The sequence below is a fragment of the Mirounga leonina genome, unplaced genomic scaffold (assembly GCF_011800145.1).
Source record: "Mirounga leonina isolate KUSES-001 unplaced genomic scaffold, KU_Mleo_1.0 Mir_165, whole genome shotgun sequence".
NCBI lineage: Eukaryota > Metazoa > Chordata > Mammalia > Carnivora > Phocidae > Mirounga > Mirounga leonina.
The window spans coordinates 18,546,656-18,566,713 of record NW_023270415.1 but is presented as its reverse complement, the minus strand read 5'-3'; the positions used below and the strand labels follow the sequence as shown (position 1 = coordinate 18,566,713).

The 20,058-nt window shown below is 34.9% G+C and overlaps 1 protein-coding gene across 4 annotated transcripts in view; it reads left to right on the top strand.

Annotated features, from left to right (window-relative positions):
* Positions 1 to 20,058, top strand: part of ARFGEF1 (ADP ribosylation factor guanine nucleotide exchange factor 1) — a 146,597-nt gene that overhangs the window by 71,595 nt on the left and 54,944 nt on the right. For 3 of the 4 annotated variants that reach the window (XR_004680413.1, XM_035011279.1, XM_035011281.1), the window contains 7 exons: positions 3,319 to 3,494; positions 4,250 to 4,383; positions 8,090 to 8,324; positions 18,079 to 18,178; positions 18,497 to 18,636; positions 18,742 to 18,850; positions 19,743 to 19,944. Coding sequence is in view for 3 of the 4 variants with exons in the window: in XM_035011279.1 (XP_034867170.1) it covers positions 3,319 to 3,494; positions 4,250 to 4,383; positions 8,090 to 8,324; positions 18,079 to 18,178; positions 18,497 to 18,636; positions 18,742 to 18,850; positions 19,743 to 19,944 (1,096 nt within the window). In the remaining variant the exon portion in view is untranslated. The remainder of the gene's footprint in view (positions 1 to 3,318; positions 3,495 to 4,249; positions 4,384 to 8,089; positions 8,325 to 18,078; positions 18,179 to 18,496; positions 18,637 to 18,741; positions 18,851 to 19,742; positions 19,945 to 20,058) is intronic. The other variant, XM_035011280.1, reaches the window with a different exon arrangement.

Genomic DNA, 20,058 nt, shown 5'->3' with positions numbered 1-20,058 from the left:
TTCCTAATTTTTTTTTTTTTAATTTTAACAGTTTTTATTTAACGTTGTATATAAAATTACTTTATTCCTGCATCTTCTCAATTGTTTCTGCCTTATATTTGCCCTTTTTCCTTTTCTACCTGTCTAACTACTGTCCAGTGTTAGTCTTGTGCTGACCACGTTGCTAGGGTGAATGCCCACATGGACAGTTGTACCATGAGCCTTGTCTCGTGGTACTTATTCAGTGTACATGATGTATTTCTTCCTGTAAACCTGCACTACTTTGTCAGTTTGCTGACCTTTGTGGTATCCTCGCACAAATTGTACTTCAGCATCCTTTTGAATGGGCATGGATTGAATGTTGTACTTCTGTCTCAGCTTTTTGGAAAGGAGGGAAGACGTCATCTTCCTGTGAATGTGGGAAGGTGCATTGAAATACCTTTTACTCTTCTTGCTCTGGTCAGAAGTCACAAAGGGATTGAACTTCATTTTGGTTGCTGGCACTTCAGCAATGGCCACAAAAAGCTCCCACTTCCTAATTTAATTGGAATATAGAAAAACCGTCATTTTTCCATATTTATCTCATAGTTATTCACTTTCTAAACTGATATTGTTTCTAAAACTTTATTTCATTATCTTGGGTTTTTCTAGGTGAATAATGTATTTTGTCTTTGTTCTTTTACAGTATTTATTCCTCATTTTTGTTCTTTTGTTTCTGTTACGGAACATTTGTTTGAACCTCTAAAAAATATTGAATAGTGTTAATGATGGCAAGGAACCTCATTTTGTTTTTAACATTACTGTTGTATTTCACCAGTAAGTTTGATAATTGCTGTTGGTTTTTGGAGGATACTCTATCAAATTAAGTATATGAGTGTGTGTGTGCCTGGATGTGATTTTAGTTTTGTTTTTTAAGTCAGGATTAACTTGAATTTTTTCATACCATTGAAAAATACCAGATCAGCAATTATGAAAACTTACTGGTAAATATAGCAGTAATGTTAAAAACATTACATTTGTCTCTTGTTTATTTATATTTTTCCTAGTAATTTCAATGGGATTCATCAAAGGAGAAGTTAATTTTTAGTGGACTCAATTTACCACCTTGAAAACAGAAGTCTGCACTTATATTTAGGAGACAATTAGAGAGGGAGAATTAGAGGAGAAGACATAGAGAATAATAATATCTAACTCTATTAAGTACTTTCTGTGTATCCCAAATGATTTTATGTGCTTTACTTAACATTTATTAAATTAATCCTCCCCAAACACTGGGATATTTAGGTGCTGTTACTATTTCCTTTTTTACAATGAGAAAATTGAGAGATTTAAGTTAACTTGTAGGAAGCAGTAAAGTGAAGAATGTTTTCAGTTCTTTTGAAAAATTTCCTAGGAAGGGAGGAAGGAAAGTATCATCAATGAATATTGATTATTCCTCTCAGAAATGTGAAAAAAGGATAAAAGTGGACAGTAGCAAAGGTGTAGCAAGAGTTGAAGGAAGATTTTTTTTCAGTGAAAAGATTTGAATATGTTAATAAGTATTAGAGAAGATCAGTCATATACATGAAATTGAAAATGTAATGTTGCAAGAAAAAACTTGAGTTGGGGGGAAGATATTAATGAATGCAAGAAGAGATGGGTTTGAGGGTGAATGAATAGTTCACTTTAGAAGTACAAAGGAATATTTTTTCCCCTGAAATGAGAGGAAAGAGAAAGATTATTGTTGATGTCAGGGAACTTTATGGTGGGACAAGGGAGACTGAAGTAGGCTATGTTAAGTTACCTACTTCTTAGCTAAGTAGGTAATTGTTTGTTAAGGGAAGGTGGAGGAGGGGCAGTGGGAGGGCATGTAATTGGGTATTGACAGAAAATGGAATAAGTGCTTTGAGGACAGTTATCATTTTCTGATAATCTATTAAATTTTTTATGACTTCTTCCAGAGAACTCTTTGCATATTAAACATTTTTATATATGTAAGATATATATAATAAATAATATGTCTTTTAAAAGCTGTAGCACATATTATATATATATTAAAAGTTGTAATAGTATTAAGCATGTCTAATATTAGCATGTTAAAGATCCAAAAGGTCCACTAGGAAAACTGTTTTGTGTAATGCAGAGTTTCCCAAATATATTTTATCAATGAATATCTTTTTCATGTACCAGTTGTTAATTGTAAAACATACTTTGAAATCATCCAGTTTAAACTATCCAGGGTGTTCTAATTGGGAGAGCAGAAAGCAGCTTCAGAGTTGGGACACCAGATATACTCTTTTCATTACTGAATTAGCCAAAAATTGGGCACATGTTATCAGTTATAGACAAAATAATAGCTACCACTGATTTAGAATTAGTTGTGTTCTTTATGTATTGGGCGTATGTAGGGTATGTGTGTTTTGGTGATTCCTCACGAACATTATTATCTTTGTTGCTGATGAAGAAACTGAGGCAAAGAAAGATGAAATAAATTATCCAGTTAAATGGGGAGACATGATTGAAACACAGGTCTTTCATATTCCAAAATCTGTTATAGTATAGTATGTTTCCTTTGCTTATAGTTCTCTTTTAATTGGTAGCGTGAAATGAGCAATTTTCTGCCAGATGGCTGAGTTATGGCCACAGATAAGTGTGTATTTCTTTTTTTAAATAACATACATTACACCTAGAATAGTTATGAAACTAGATATTATTTGCATTATCTCTTTGTTCTACTGGAAGTCATTTATTTCTGTTCATACTAATTAAAAGTATGATTACTCAAGAGTGACATGCTGAAAAATACTCAGGGGTGTAGCCATTTTTCCCATATCTGTGTTCTTAAGAATATATTAGTAGAGTTATTAATAGGTATTCTAAAAAGAGGAAGAGGGGCTCATGGTAAAATAAATTTTGGAAACACTGCGTATTATATATTCCCTTTAGAGAGCAAATTAAAAACTGTAATAAAGAAAGCTATTTCCCAGCATATCTCTAACTTACTTGATAATGGGATTTTTTTTAAAAAATCTCTGTTAACATCTTAAGGCATTAACATTCATTAGAACCAAGTTTAGTAAATGATAATATAGACCAAAAGAAAGCTTCTGTTTGGGCACATACCAGTTAGCCTTTGATCAGCTGAGTGTGTTTCCTAGCTAGAGCTACTTAAGGATTATAATTGGATGTATTCCAAATGCATACTTACTACTAAGTATGCTAACCTTTAAATGGTGCCAATACATACTGTTTCACATTGCTTTTTTGCCACTGTTGGGTTTTAAATACTCTTTATGCTTTTTCAGTACACTTCAGTTAAGTCAGATATATTTGCATGTTTTTTTATTCTTACCATTTTAGATATGGGAGAAAGGACTACTATAAATGCAAGTGCAGATGGCAACATTGGAAGTATAGAGGATGGTAGCGACAGTGAAAATATTCAAGCAAATGGAATTCCAGGAACACCAATTTCTGTTGCATATACACCGTCTTTACCTGATGACAGATTGTCTGTCTCTTCCAATGATACTCAGGTATAAATGGGGGGCAGGGGGGTATCCAGTTAATCTTACAGATTTATAGGCTGCCAGCACCTTGTGGTGAATATATCTAGTTGATCTGCTGGCTAATTATAATTTGGGAAAATAAAAACTTGGGTTTTTCTTATTGATATAAATCAAAGCAGTTTATTCCCTGAATATATTGATAGTTAACTTGCCAACTCTAAGCTGTTTCATATATGTTCACATCTTCTCTATGCTCCCCGCTATTGATATCTTGTCAGGGCATGATGTGCTAGATTTTGTTTGTAATGGTATGAACTGGATAAATTTCAAGAGTTTTTTTTGGTGGCAAAGAGAGAATATTTTTAAAGAACTTATTTTTTGGGGTGACTGGGTGGCACAGTCGGTTGAGCTTCTGCCTTCAGCTCAGGTGATGATCCTGGGGTCCTGGGATCGAGCCCTGCATCGGGCTCCCTGCTCAGCGGGGAATCTGCTTTTCCATCTCCCTATGCCACTCCCCCGTTTGTGCTCTCTCTCTTTCTTCCTCTGTTAAATAAATAAAAATCTTTATTTAAAAAAAAGAATTTCTTTTTTAAGGTATTAATTTATTGCTGGGGAGGAGGGTGGTATGTCAGATTAAAGAGAAACAGTGTGGCAAATTCCTCATCAGGCTTGTCCAACAGAACCCCCTCCATTAATTACTGAACTGAATAAAATATATGGAAGGTTGAAATGATTTTACACTGGCAAATGTCTTTATTTACATGGTATGTTAACTTGTTTAGGAATCTGGAAATTCTTCAGGACCTTCACCTGGTGCTAAGTTTTCCCACATTTTACAAAAGGATGCCTTTCTAGTATTCAGGTCATTGTGTAAACTGTCCATGAAACCACTGTCAGATGGACCACCAGATCCAAAGTAAGTCATTACCTATTCTGCTTGACAAATAGTTTTTTAAGCTTGAAACTTACTTACTATAAGGTAGTCTTTGGATTTTCTTTTGTTCTTCTTGCCCCATAGAACTCTCAAAAATATATTTTAGGGTTATTTTGCTTTTTAAAAAATGTATTTGAAAAATAGTTCAAAAATTGCTAGATACCTTACACTGTTTCCCAAAGCATACCAACAATATTAGAGAATTGTGCCTGGTTGAACAATTGAAAGAATTCTTATTTCAGTATCATGAGTAACTTTGGAGTAAGTGTAGCCCTGTTACATTTAGCCTCATGCTAGGTTTCTGAAAGCTACCAGTTGAAAGGTAATAAAACCTAAGAGAAATGAATTCTAAAATTTATAACGAAAGATACTGCATATTCATTAAGGTCTGAAAAATGCTCTGATGTGATACCTTCCTCTGTGGGAAGCAGGAAGTACTTTGAGATAGGAGTGACTTGTCTGATTCCTGTCAAATATATTAGTTTAAACCGTAGGAAAGTGCCATTTTTGTAAGTCATAAGTCACCAAATATCTTTCATTTCATATGAGTCAAATGTAACTAATTCTTGCTTGAGACTGAGTTTGGGCACTATTGGAGAGCCATGCCTCCCTAATGTTGCAGCATGGTGTAATACAGCATGACAATTTAGGAGAACTTTCTGAAGAAAGAAATCTTAAAGGTGGCTTGGCCTGAGCGGCTTGGTGAAAAGGATATTGAAATAGGGGGAAAATGTAAACACTACTTTATTTTTTAAAAACTCTAGAGCATTCTGGTTTCTAAATGTCACCTAAGAAAGATGAGAGACAGTTACAATAAAAACTTTATTAAGTTTGGGGAGAAAAGAAAAACTTTGTAAGTTTTGGGAAACCACATTTGTTCTATTTTCTATAGTTTTATTTTGTCACATTGTACTGATTCAATGAGAAACATCTTTTAAGCCCTAAACCTAAAATTCTAAAATCTTTTTAGGCCCAAATCCTGAGAGTCAGAAATATAACACTGATTTTTCTTTATTTTGAAAATATAAACTCTACAGAAAAAGGATGAAGGTTGTTCAGATTGCAATATAAAGTTGACTATACCCTGTGTAATAAGAATATATTCAAAATTTTTTCAATTTCTTATTTTCACTATGACAGGAAAAATAACCATCTCATTCCGAATTGTTGAAGGTGGAAATAACTTAAGAATTTAGTGTTATTGCTGAAGGCCATCTTTGCCATGATTTAAAAATGTTATTAACCCTAAAAGTCTCAGATGTTTACTTTTCCAAATCAACTGTTTAAAAATGTGATTTGAAAAAATATTAATAAGCAGAAAAAGAATTCCTTAAAGTGCCCAAAATGAAAAGAAAACAAAAGAAAATACATGATTTTAAGGAGTACTCTATGGCAGGGGGCTTTCCTTTAGCACTATATAAAAAGTAATCTAGTTTTGGAGAGCTTCAATCTTTAATATTACAAAGGATTCTTATTTTTGGAGAGCTGCAATCTTTAATATTACAAAGGATTCTTATGAGGAATAATGTAAATTAATTATCCTCCTACTCAGTAGACTTAAACCAAATATTAGGAAATTTTGTTTGAACATAAAAAAGACCTTTTTGGTCATCAGGAACATTAAACATTAGAACTGAATACAGAAGAGGAGCGCCTGGGTGGCTCAGTTGGTTAAGCGACTGCCTTCGGCTCAGGTCATGATCCCGGAGTCCCGGGATCGAGTCCCACATCGGGCTCCCTGCTCGGCGGGGAGTCTGCTTATCCCTCTAACCCTACCCCCTCTTGCGCTCTCTTTCTCACTCTCGCTCTCGCTCTTAAATAAATAAATAAATAAATAAATAAATAAATAAATAAATAAATAAATAAATAAATAAATAAATGATTGAATACAGAAGAAATCAAATTTTCCACCCCTAGAAACTGTTCATTTTCCAAAAGAAAATATGGGGTTCCTATCTTACATGATTTTTTCCCCCAAAATTAATGACTTGTAGTTACATAATTTTCTTTTTTGCCTTTCTTCTCTTGATATTTTGTGATCTTGCTAAGATGATGTTCCAGGAAATGTTCGTTAAGCTTGAATTATAATTTGAAACTACCCCGTGAAAATCTGCGGGCCTGAAATTTCTAGCTTCTTTTGCCTTTATAAAAGTGTACTTGATTGTGTCATAAGACAATCATTTGATCATTTCTTCATTAATTAATGCTTTATAGATAGTAGGTACTTAATAAATGTTTAGATGGGTACATGAATAAATCCGTGAGTTATATTGAGCACTTACTATGTACAAGGCATTTTGTTAGAGCTGGGGATACAAAAATAAAACCTACCACAAAAATTTATGTGTTAGATAACAGTAAGCTGCAGGTTGTAATAACTACTGGAATAGAGCAGAAAAGATAATAAATTAGCTAGACTAGGAAATAGTCATAATGTAAAAGCCTTGGAAGGCTTCAACATGAAGGGGAGATACTTAACCCATACCATATTTTCCGGGCTATTCATAATCTAACCTCGTACTGTTTCTAACTTGATTTAAGCTGTTTTTCCCCTTTGTTAATAACTATATTTGCTGCACATAGCCATCTTGGAAAGTTGATATGTAGTAGCAAGTAATGATATTATTGGTTCCAGTTTTATTTCAAAGATGGTAATATTTTTGTGATTCCCATTTACATGAAATTAAATATTTCTTGTTAGAGTTTCTTAGGTTCTTGAAATACTCGACCCTTAAAAACCATAAAATTTTTAAGGTAGAAATCAGGAACAGTTAAGTAAACTTAATTATCTGTGGTGTGAATGTAACTGATACAGCATTTGGAAAAAATAAAAGAATTAGCTCCTAGAGCATGTAAGTGTGTTCTGTATTTGAAAAGTTGCATGGGATCCAGTCTTCTTGGTCTGTTGGCCTTAAGAGGCCTGTCAATGGGAGAAAAATTATGTGTTGTGAAATTTGATAATTACAATGCTAGATACTGATCAGAATATAGCATAGTATATTGATCAGAAAAAAAGTGAAAATTTAAGCTGAAAGGGAGTTTTTTTGCTTTTCATTATTAAAATACGTAGAATAAATGGGTAAACTATTAAGAGATATAAATGTTCTAAAAGCCTCTGTATTTCAAAAAAGAAAAGAACTTTAAATGGTTATTGAAAAAATAAGCTTGAAGTAGTCCTACAACTTGTTCATGCAACCAAAACTTTTAATTTTGTTTAGGGTTTTTGAGTAGCATACGTAGGGAAAAAGTACATTATATACTAAACTATTAAATATTATATACTATGTATATGTGTATATATATACATATACTAAATATGGCATATAATCTGGGAAGATTATGATGATTTCTAAAAGGTGAAATATGCTTGTGAAAGAAAAGAACAAGGAATAAATCTTTATATTTAGTGTCCAAAGGAACAGTAGCTTGATTTTAAATATGTGTGAATGATTGCTTTTCCATATAAAAAGTTTGTGAAATTATGTGGTACTTGAGATCATAAGTGGAACTACCCATTACTAGTGGCAAAGCTTATTCATGTACTGTACTTTATGTGGTCGAGTTTTCTGTTCCTCTCCATTTAAAAGTTTGTGAAATTTTGTGGTACCAGGAAATATCTTTGGAACAGCCTTTTATTACCATAATGCTAAATATGTCCATATACTGTGCCTTCTTTTTTACATTTTAGGTCTCATGAGTTACGATCCAAGATTCTTTCATTGCAGTTACTTCTATCCATTCTGCAGAATGCAGGACCTGTTTTCAGGACAAATGAGATGTTTATTAATGCTATTAAGCAGTATCTCTGTGTTGCACTCTCAAAAAATGGAGTGTCATCTGTTCCAGAGGTTTTTGAGCTTTCTCTTTCCATATTTCTCACTTTGTTGTCAAACTTCAAGACACATCTGAAGATGCAAATTGAGGTATGTTCTGCATTGTTGGGTATTTCATTTGTTTCATGTTTTAAATCAGATTATTAATCCCCTAGAAAATTTTTCAGAATGTGAAATAATATTTGTGAATTGTCATGTACAGCTGAACCTTAAACAATACTGCTTTGAACTGAGTAGGCCCACTTACATGTGGATTTTTTTTTCAATAAGTGTAGATACAGTACTGTAAGTGTATTTTCTTTTTTTTTCTTCAGTTTACTTGATTGTAAGAATACAGCATATAATACATGTAATGTACAAAATAGTTAGTTGAATGTTTATGTTGTCAGTAGGCTCATAGCCTATTAGTAGTTAAGCGTTTGGAGAGCCAAAGTTATATGTGGATTTTCAGCTGTACTGGGATCAGTACCCCTAACCCTCACATTGTTCAGGGGTGAACTGTGCTTCTTTTTTTTCATTTACTCATTCAACTAGCATGTGCTTATGAAGTACTAAGCACTGGGTAAACATTAAGAAAACAAAATCAAATTAAGACACAGCCCCTGCCTTCAGGGAATTTATACTGGTTGAATTGATGATTCTAGATGTCTTGAGGTAATTCAGTCCTCACAATAATTTTGCCGTTGTTTGTATGGTATGTAATAGTGAATTTGGTTATCTTAAAAGAAAGCTCTATATATACTTCACACGATTTTAAGCCATCTAAGTTTTGGGCACTTTAAAGAGGCTTATATTTTTAGTGTTATATTTTAGGAGTTTGAAATTTTAATTTTTGCTTTGTATTATTTTTCTAATGTACAAATGATAAATTATCATTTCCTAGAGATTTGAGGTGGGTGGAACAATCATATTATACTTTATTACTAATGTTCTACAGTATCTATTAAAATTCACATGGAATATTATGGGAATAAGACAGAATAAGGCCCTGGTATTTTAAGTGAAAGGTTTTTAAATTGGGGCCAAATTCTGAACAGGAAACAATTTCTGGTACATATATATTGTCAAATTTTAGTTTGTCTTATGTCTGTCAAAATAATGGAAGGCATTTAACTAGGAACAGTTGCTATTTTTTGATAACTTTTTTCCCATTATTTTCAGGAAGTACAGTTAAAAGAGATTTAAAAAAACTTTTGGAACTTTTGCTTCCTTACTAACCCAAAAGTCTTTCATGTGATGATGAAGCGTTTAAATTGCTATTAGATAATTTTAGAAGACTGCATTCATTTACTTAGAAATTTCTGAACACTGAGACTCAACTTCTTTAAGTACTGTTTAGTAGACTGTGAAATATAAATTCTTAGGGAACCAAGTATCACAAAAATCATTAAAGTTGGGATTACTATTTTTGTAGATTAAATTTGATGTACAAAACTTTTGGAAACACAAATTTAAAGGGAATACTGGTAAGAAATTTCCTTTGTCCTCAGGTGGTAGATTCTCATTACAAAATTGTTGTAATATTGTTCTGTATGCTTAAAGAGAGCAGGTTTATTTTGCTCTCCATTGTCCCTTATGGAGAGATTGAGGATCAAACAAGACAAGTGTAGATTGCTTTTGAAAATACTACACATATTCAAATGCACAATAAGCTGTGTTCTAGTTGGAGAAAGCAAAGCCGACATATAAATACCTAAATTTGCAAAGTAGTGTTGAGATTGTTATTACATGAATGTTCATTTTATGAGAATATTCACTTCAGAGTTTCGATAATATGATTTTCCATAGACATTAACTTACATGCCTATATCAGAAAATAGTTAATGCACAACTTTTCAAGAAAATATTTGCGAAGTGTCTATGATGTTACTATTACTCTACACACACTACATTTTAGGTGCTCTATAAATCTTTAAAATTTTGGTGTTTTTTTAGAGCCCCTGTCGATGGGCATGATGTCTTAAATTACAATTGTAGGCTATTGCTTGCCTAGTATAATTTGATAACTCATAGAGAGTAGCTAAAGTTTTTATTTTTCTCTTTCTCCAAATCTAGGGGTTTTATTTAGTCCACAATTTGGAGAATTCTAAACTTTCTTTTTTATTTGTTTAGTATAACTGATGTTAACAGTATTATATTAGTGTCAGGTGTACAACATAGGGATTCAACATTTCTGTACATTACAGGATGATCACTGCAATAAATGTAGTTACCATCTGTTATCTTACAAAGTTAATACAAGATTATTAACTATATTTCCCATGCTGTGTATTACATCCCCATGACTTATAACTGGCAGTTTATACCTCTTAATCCTCTGCACCCATTTCGAACCTCCACATCCTCACCCCTCTGTCAGCCACCAGCTGGTTCTGAGTCGGAGCTTTGTTTCTTTTGTTTTTGTTTTTTGGACTCCAAATTTAAATGAAATCATAGCAGTATTTGTCTTTCTCTTCCTTATTTCACTTAGCATAATACTTGTAAGGTTCATCCATGTTGTTGCAATGACAAGATTTAAATTCTTTTCTATGGCTGAGTAGTGTTGCATTGCACATATATATCATTTCTTCTTTATCCATTCATGGACACTGAGATTGTTTCCGTTATCTTGTCTATAGTAAATAATGCTGCAATAAACATAGGTATCATATATCTTTTCATATTAGTGTTTTCATTTCATTGTATAGATACCCATTAGTGGAATTGCTAGATTATATAGTAGCTTTATTTTTTATTTTTTATTTTTTATTTTTTAAAGATTTTATTTATTTATTTGAGAGAGAGAGAATGAGAGAGAGCACATGAGAGGGGGGAGGGTCAGAGCGAGAAGCAGACTCCCTGCCGAGCAGGGAGCCCGATGCGGGACTCGATCCAGGGACTCCAGGATCATGACCTGAGCCGAAGGCAGTCGCTTAACCAACTGAGCCACCCAGGCGCCCTGTAGTAGCTTTATTTTTAATTTTTTGAGGAACCTCCATACTCTTTTCCATAGTGGCTGTACCGGTTTACATCCCCACCAGTAGTGTACAAGAGTTCCCCTTTCTCTACATCCTCGTCAACACTTGTTATTTCTTATCTTTTTGATAGTAGCCATCCTCACAAGTGTAAGGTGATATCTCATTATGGCTTTGATTTGCATTTCCTTGATGATTAGTGATGTTGAGCATCTTTTCGTGTACCTGTTGGCCATCTGTGTGTGTCTCCTTTGGAAAAATGTCTATTCATAACCTCTGCCGGTTTTTTTAATTGATTTTGGTTTTTGTTTTTTTGCTATTGAGTTGTGTAAGTTCTTTATATATTTTAGATATTAATCCCTTGTTAAATATATGATTTGCAGATGTCTTCTATTTAGTAGGTTGCCTTTTCATTTCATTAATGGTTTCCTTTGCTGTGCAGAAGCTGTTTAGTTTGATGTAGTCCCATTTGTTTACTTATGCTTTTGTTTCGCTTGCCTTTGGAATCAGAACCAAAAAGACATCACTAAGGCTTATGTCAACAAGCTTACTACCTATGTTTTCTTCTAGGAGTTTTTTATGGTCTTACATTCAAGTCTTTAATCCATTTTGAGTTCATTTTTGTACATGGTGTAAGATAGTGGTTCAGTTTCATCATTTCACATGTAGCTATCCAGTTTGCCCAGGACCAGTGATTGAAGAGACTGATTACTGATTTAATCTCCTTACTAGTAATTGGTCTATTCAGATTTTCTATCTCTTCCTGATTCATTCTTGTAACATTGTATGTTTCTAGGAATTCATCCATTTCTTCTAAGTTGTCCCATTTGTTGGTATATAATTGTTCATAGTAGTCTTTTGTGATCTTTTGTATATCTGTGGAATTAGCTGTAACCTCCTATTTCATTTCTGACTTTGTTTGAGCCCTGTCACTTTTTTCTTGGTGAGTCAGCCTGAAGGTTTGTCAGTGTGTGTATCTTTCCAGAGAATCATCTCTTTGTTTATTCATCTTTTCTGTTGTCTTTTTAGTCTCTCTCTCATTTATTTACACTCTGATCTTATTTCCTTCCTATGTTTAGTTCCTTGTATTCTTTTTTTTAATTCCTTTAGATGTAAAGTTAAGTTACTCATTTGAGATTTCTCTTGTTTGTTGAAGTAGGCTTGTATTGCAATGATTCCCCTTTTAGGACCGCTTTGACTGCATCCTATAGATTTTGGTATGTTGTATTTGTTTTCATTCATCTCAAGGTAGTTTTTGACTTCTCCTGTGACTTAGTTGTTCATTAGTGTGTTGTTTAATCTCCACTTGTAGTTTTTCAGTTTTTCTTCTTGTAATTTCTAATATTAAACCATTGTGTTTGAAAAAGGTGTTTGATATGATTTCAGTCTTCTTGAATTTATTGAGACTTGTTTTGTGGTCTAAAATGTGATCTGTCCTGGAGAGTGTTTCATGTGCATTTAAGAAGGGTGTATATTCTGTTTTTAGGTTCTGTATACTGTTAACGCTTGAATGAAACAGGGGTAGGGACATTTAACTCCTGCCTAGTCAAAAACCCAGGTTAACCATCTGACTCCCCCAAAATTTAACTACTAATATCCTACTGTAGCCTGGAAGCCTTTACTGATAACAGTCAATTAACATATATTTTGTATATTGTATGCATGATATACTGTGTTACAATAAAGTAAGCTAGAGAAAAAACATTAAGAAAATCATAAGAGAAAATATCTTTACAGTACGTTACTGTATTTATCAAAAGAAATCCACATAGGATGGAGCTTGAGAGTATTTTTTTTAAGTGTGTTTTTAAGATTTTATTTATTTATTTGAGATAGGAAGAGAGAGAACATGAGTGGTGGGGAGGGGCAAAGGGAGAGGTAGAAGTGGACTCCCTGCTGAGCAAGGAGCTTGACGTGGGGCTTGACGTGGGGCTTGACGTGGGGCTTGATCCCAGGATCCTGAGATCATGACCTGAGCCGAAGGCAAGTGCTTAACCAACTGAGCCACCCAGGCACCCCGGAGCCTGAGAGGTAAAATAAGTCAGAGAAAGACAAATACCATGTGATTTCACTCATAATGTGGAATTTAAGAAATAAAACAGATGAACATATGGGAAAGAAAAGAGAGAGAGAGACAAACCAGGACAAACTATAGAGAACAAACTGAGGTTTACTGGAGGGGAGGTGGGCAGGGGGATGGGTTAAATGGGTGATGGGTTAAGGAGGTCACTAGTAGTGATGAGCACTGGGTGTTGTAGGTAAGAGATGGATCACTAAGTTCTACACCTGAAAGTAATATTATACTGTATGTTAGCTAACTGGAAGTTAAATAAAAACTTGAAGAAAAAAAAAATCCACATATAAGTGGGCCTGCATAGTTCAAACCCATGTTTTTCAAGGGCTGCCTGTACATCTATTAAATCCATCTGGTATAATGTGTTATTTAAGACCAGTGTTTCCTTAATGATATTCTGTCTTGATGTAAGTGGAGGATTGAAATTTCATACTCTACTGCTGTCAGTTTCTCCCTTTAGGTCTGTTAATATCTGCCTTATATATTTCAGTGCTGCTGTGTATGGTGCATATATAAGTATTCTAAATTTTTGCTGGATTGACCCCTTTATTGTTATTTACTGCCCCACTTTGTCTTTTATTACTGTCTTTGTTTTAGTCTTTTTTTGTCTGATATGAGTGTAGCTATACCACCTTTCTTTTCATTTCCCTTTGCATGGAATATCTTTTCCATTCTTTCACTTTCAAGTCTGTGTATGTCCTTACTTCTGAAACGAGTCTCATGTAGGAAGTATATAGATGTGTCTTGTTTTTTCATTCATCCAGCCACTATATATCTTTTGATTGGGGCATTTAGTTCATTTACATTTGAAGTAATTATTGATAGGTAAATACTTAACTGCCATTTTGTTAATTTTTTTCTGACTGTTCTGTTCCTTTTTCTTTTTCTCTTCGTTTGTGGTTTGATGACTTTTTTTAGTGTTATGGTTAGATTCCTTTCTCATTTTGTTTGTATATTTACTATAAGTTTTTGGTTTGTGGATATGATGAGGTTCACATCTATCCTCCTATGTATAGATCAGTTTAAGTTGATCACAACTTAAGTTTGAACACACTCCTAAGCTGCATTTTTACTCCCTCCCCCATTTTATGTTTTTGATACCGCTTTTTACATTTTTTATGTAACCCTTAACTAATCAGTTTTAATTGATTTTACTTTTTTTTAACTTTATTAGTAGCTTTATAAGTGATTAATTTACTACCTGTACTATAATGTGCCCTTTCTAGTGAGATTTTTACTTTTGTATATTTTCTTGTTTATTAGTGCCATTTCTTTTCAGCTGAAAGAAGTCTTGTTAATATTACTTATAAAAACAGTTTAATTATAATGAACTTCTTTGGTTTTGCTTCTCTGGAAAACTTGCTCTCTTCTTGAAATTTGAATGATAATCTTGCTGGTTAGAGTATTATTGGTTGGAAGTTCTTTCCTTTCAGCACTTTGAATATCTCCTGTCACTCCCTTCTGGGCCACACAAGTTTGTGCTCAGATATCTGTTGATAGCCATATGGGTTTTTCCTTGTACACAACTAGTTGTTTTTCTCTTGCTGCTTTTAAGATTTTCTCTGTATCTTTAATTTTTGACATTTTAATTATAATGTGTCTTGATGTGGACCTCTCTGAATTCATCTCATTTGTAACTCTTTGGGCTTCCTGGACCTAGATGTCTGTTTCCTTCCCTCAGGGAAGTTTCTAGACATTAATTCTTCAGATAAGTCTTCTGCCCCTTTCTCTTGCTCTTCTCCTTTAGGGACCACTATAAGAGAATGTACTTCCACTTGATGTTGTTCCTTAAGTGATCTTCATTTTTTAAAAATTCTTTTTCCTTTTTGTTGCTCTATTTGGAGGGTTCTTCTGCCCTGATTTGTAGATCGCTGGTCCTTACCTATTTGATTCAGTCTGCTGTTGAACCCCACAAGTGTATTTTTCAGTTCAGTTATTGTGTTCCTCAGCTCTTGACTTCTTTGCTATTTCATTTTCTTTCTTGAAGTTCTCATCCATTCCTGTACCACATTCTGTGAGCATCCTTGTGACTATTACTTTGAATTCTTTTTCATGTAGATCACTTATCTCCATATCATTAAGGTCTTTTTCTGAGGTTTTTTCTTTTTTTTTTTTTTTTGAAATCTATTTCTCAGTTTCCTCATTTTGCTTGACTGTTTCTATGTATCAGGTGAAACAGCTGCTTCTCTGTCTTGAGGGAATGACCTTGTGCAGGTGGTGATCTTTCTCATTCAACCTTGCCCTAGCTCTTGGTTGTCCCTGGAACCTTTGTGATTATCTAAACCACCTTATTTATTCTTGATATGCACCTATTGTTGAGGATGTGCCCTGTCCGGTCAGTGATCCATGGGGAGGAATCTCATTTAGCACCTAGTTTCAGGCTGTTTGGAAGCCACTCCCTCAGGCAACAACTTTTAAATAATGCAAATATATACAGTCCTGTTCTCCAGACTGGAGATCTGGAGATGTCCCCTGTGTGACAGTGGCAAAAATCCTGACTCCAGAGAAGTGCATAAGCTCCTTTCTGGGAAGACCTGTCAAATTGTAGTAAGGCCAGGGGAGGTGCAAAACATGGCTTCTCCCTGCTTTCACTCCTGGGGAGCACCTTGTTCACCTCTAGATGTGAGGGAGACCTGAAGCCTGTTTCTCAGGCTGAAGCTTCCAGGCTAAATAAATAGACCTTTTTTTACAGGAAGACATGTTGTGTTTCAGTCTGCTGTCTGTGCAATGCCCTGTGGATGGTGGCATGCCAAGAACAGTCTTTCTGATTGTTACAATCCCGTGTTGCTCTGAATGCCAGCTCTCTTGGCCACCAGGGCCAGGCAATCAAGTGGTATCTCCTCTGTGGATTGCACATGCTCACTGGCTGTAGCAAGACAACTGGAGAGTGTAGGGGAAGGGGCACCCTTGCTGGCTTAAGACTTCAAAAAGGCAGTGCCTGTGTGTTTCAACAGTGCTGTGGCAGAGTGCCTCGTCTGTGTGTCCATTGGCTTTAGGCTGGGTGCAGGAGAATGCCACAGCCACTTGTGCTCACCAGCCTCAGCCTGGGGGCAGGGGAGCACTGCAACCACCCACGCTCTCTGGCCTCAGCAAGTGTCATGTCCACTGCCCCTTGCTTGTCCTAGCAAGGCAGCACACTTTCTTGATTCATGGTACCTTTAGAGTGTCTGATCTTTTCACAGCATACTTGTGCTAAAAGAAGTACCTAACAGTTCCATTTATTAAGTAATTAGGTCCAAACAGCTTAACAAATATTTCTCTTTAAACAATGTAATCTCCATTTGAGGAAAAATAATACAGATAAATTTTTAAAAATGATGTTTTTATTTCATTCTTAAGTAGTCACAGTTACTTGACTACCAAAATGTATGTGCCTTTTGGACACTGCCCAACTCCTCAGACCTTGGCATCCACTTGGACACTGCCACCCTTATTTCCTATTCTTCATTGACTTTCATGCGGTCCCTGCCCTTTAGCGTAGCAATCACTAAAACTCAGGTTTGCGAAAATAATGATGTCACTGAAAGGAATGTAGTGTGATCTAATGTTGAAACTGAGCAGTCTTGTGAGGTATTCAACAGATATATTTCTTTGGAATTTTCTCTCAGAAATTGTCATGGCATCCCTCTAAGTTGGCTGCAGGGGTGCCTTGGGGCAATGCTTAGGAGCTGTGATCATAAATATTTATTGAACAGCTGCTGTATGCTAGGCAGTGTGGACACAGTGCTTAGTAAGAAAGACTTAGTCCCTACCTTCTTAAAAAGTTATGCTCTGTAGGAAATGCTGCTGACTTTAAGGAAGTAATAGAAATGTGTTGGATTTTGTGAAAGAAAAGCACATTTCAAGGGTACCTCACCCAATTAGGAGGGAGAAAGACATTAGTCACCTCATATTATCAGTATGCATTTCTGGAGCACAAAGCTCCCTAAATGTTAATGTGTGACTTTTAGTTTTCTTTTTTCAGTCATCCCTTCTTAAATCAGTCACTTTTCCAAAATAAATTTCAATCTAAAAATTCTTTCTTAGCTCTTAAATTGTAATTTATTTAATTAGGTTGAGTAACTCCTTTTTATTTGACATCATTTGGTGTAAAGAATAGTAAGAAATAGTTTGTTGTTTTCAGATAGAGATTTCCACTTATGTAATTATAAAAATATCATAGTGTAAGAGATGATTTTTATTGTGTGGATTAGAGCATTAGGTACATTTAAATCTAGGAAAATTGGGCACCTATTGTAACGGCTGAAAAACCTAACTGATGAATAAATTTATAATCTTTGGGAGATTAAAAAAATGAAGTATGAGTTACATTGGTTTTGTAAATATGTTCACAGAATTCTTACCCAGAGGACTTTGCAGGTTTCCTTTGTAGTGGCTGTGTGATAGCAAACAAAACAACGTGAAGTTCGGGCACCTGGGTGGCTCAGTTGGTTAAGCGACTGCCTTAGGCTCAGGTCATGATCCTGGAGTCCCGGGATCGAGTCCCGCATCGGGCTCCCTGCTCGGCGGGGAGTCTGCTTCTCCCTCTGACCTTCCTCCCTCTCATGCTCTCTGTCTCTCATTCTCTCTCTCTCAAATAAATAAATAAAATCTTTAAAAAAAAAACAAAACGTGAAGTTCAGTACTCCTACTAGAAGGGCTAGTTTAAGTCACACACCCAAGTTAGCTTAGTCCTGACGTTTCAGAGATGGAACTCAAAAGAAGTTGAACTCCAGAGGAGCCTGGGTCCTAATCTCTGCTCCACAGCTTTGGGATATTTAAAACATGATCACATATACAAATAACATTTTAAACAGAATTTTTTCCCTAATCACAGGTGTTCTTTAAAGAAATTTTCCTATACATTTTGGAAACTTCTACCAGCTCATTTGACCACAAATGGATGGTTATTCAGACATTGACAAGGATCTGTGCAGGTATTTGAAATTATCCTTATTATCTTTTCTTATTAAGAGATATTTTAGGGATGCCTGGGTAGCTCAGTCAGTTAAGTGTCAGCCTTTGGTTCAGGTCATGATCTCGGTCCTGGGATTGAGTCCTGCATCAGGCTCCTTGCTCAGTGGGGAGCCTGCTTCTCCCTCTCCCTCTGCCTGGCGCTCCCCCTACTTGTTCTCTCTCTCTCTCTGTCTGACAAATAAATAAAATCTCTCTCTTAAAAAAAAAGATTTAAAAGCCCAAAATATACTAATATTCTTAATGCCTTTTGTTAAAAGCAATATATTATATTGTTACAGATGCTCAGAGTGTAGTGGATATTTATGTAAACTATGACTGTGATTTAAATGCAGCAAATATATTTGAAAGACTAGTAAATGATCTATCAAAAATTGCTCAAGGACGAGGCAGTCAAGAACTTGGTATGAGTAATGTTCAGGTAAGAACTTTAAAAGCATTTTCAAATTTAAACTCGGTCAAGGAAGAGCTATGTGTTTCCTTAAAAGATCTTTTTGTTTTTATTCTTTTTATGAATTATTTGTAGGAATTGAGCCTGAGGAAAAAAGGTTTAGAATGCTTAGTGTCAATTTTGAAGTGTATGGTTGAATGGAGTAAGGATCAGTATGTGAATCCCAACTCTCAGACGACTCTTGGTAAGGTGACATTTTATAATTCTTTGTCATTTCAAGTAAATGGTATTTTGAAGAAGATAGTTCCAGTTGCTATTAGGCCAGTTTTGTGACCTCTTTATTCCTTTAGCTGATAAAGGAAGCATTCTGTATGAGTTAAATACTAGTTTTAAAATTGTAAATTTCTGGGGCGCCTGGGTGGCTCAGTCGTTAAGCGTTTGCCCTTGGCTCAGGTCATGATCCCAGGGTCCTGGGATCGAGCCCCGCATCAGGCTTCCTACTCAGCGGTAAACCTTCTTCTCCCTCTCCCACTCCCCCTGCTTGTGTTCCCTCTCTTGCTGTGTATCTCTCTGTCAAATAAATAAATAAAATCTTTTAAAAAATAATTAAATAAATAAAATTATAAATTTCCAACTTAGTTATCCAAACCTTTTTCTTTCTAAATCTTCCTAGAAATATTTAAATAATATGTTAAAGTGAAGCATATTTATGCAGCTTTGTGAAAAGATAATTATAGAAGAAACCTATACAAGCCAAGATGTTTTAAGAAGATTGTTCACCCGTGTTTGACATTTACCCTTACTAGGAGAAAAACGCATAGCCACAGGGCTATCCCTAGTATTCCATCAGTCAAGAGTCTTTTGAGGGAAAATTATTTCTCATGAGGCATGAACTGAGAGCAGAAACCCAGTGGATCACTGCAACTGCAGAAAGAACTTTTAATGGTGCACACATTCTAATTCTAGTGTTTTAATATCAAAGTATATTGTCTGTGATGGCACTCAGTATTTTGCTTGTGTTGCATGGTTATCTAAGAAACATTGAAATTTCTTGCCTTACTTGATGGGTTTTTTTTAACCGTTTACATATTTTTATTTGAAAGATTAATTTACTGTATCAGTCTTTCTCCTCACAGGTCAGGAAAAAACCTTAGAGCAAGAGACGAGTGAAATCAAACACCCTGAGACAATAAACAGATATGGAAGTTTAAATTCCTTGGAGTCAACATCATCATCAGGAATAGGCAGCTATAGTACACAGATGTCTGGTACTGACAATCCAGAACAATTTGAAGTCCTAAAGCAACAAAAAGAAATAATAGAACAAGGAATAGATTTGTGAGTGTCCAATTTTAAGAAGAAATGTTACTGAATATCCTTTTGCTAGTACTGTATCACCCTTGCCCTGGGTTTCTCTACATCTTCAGAATATTTCTGTTCCTTTCTCATTAC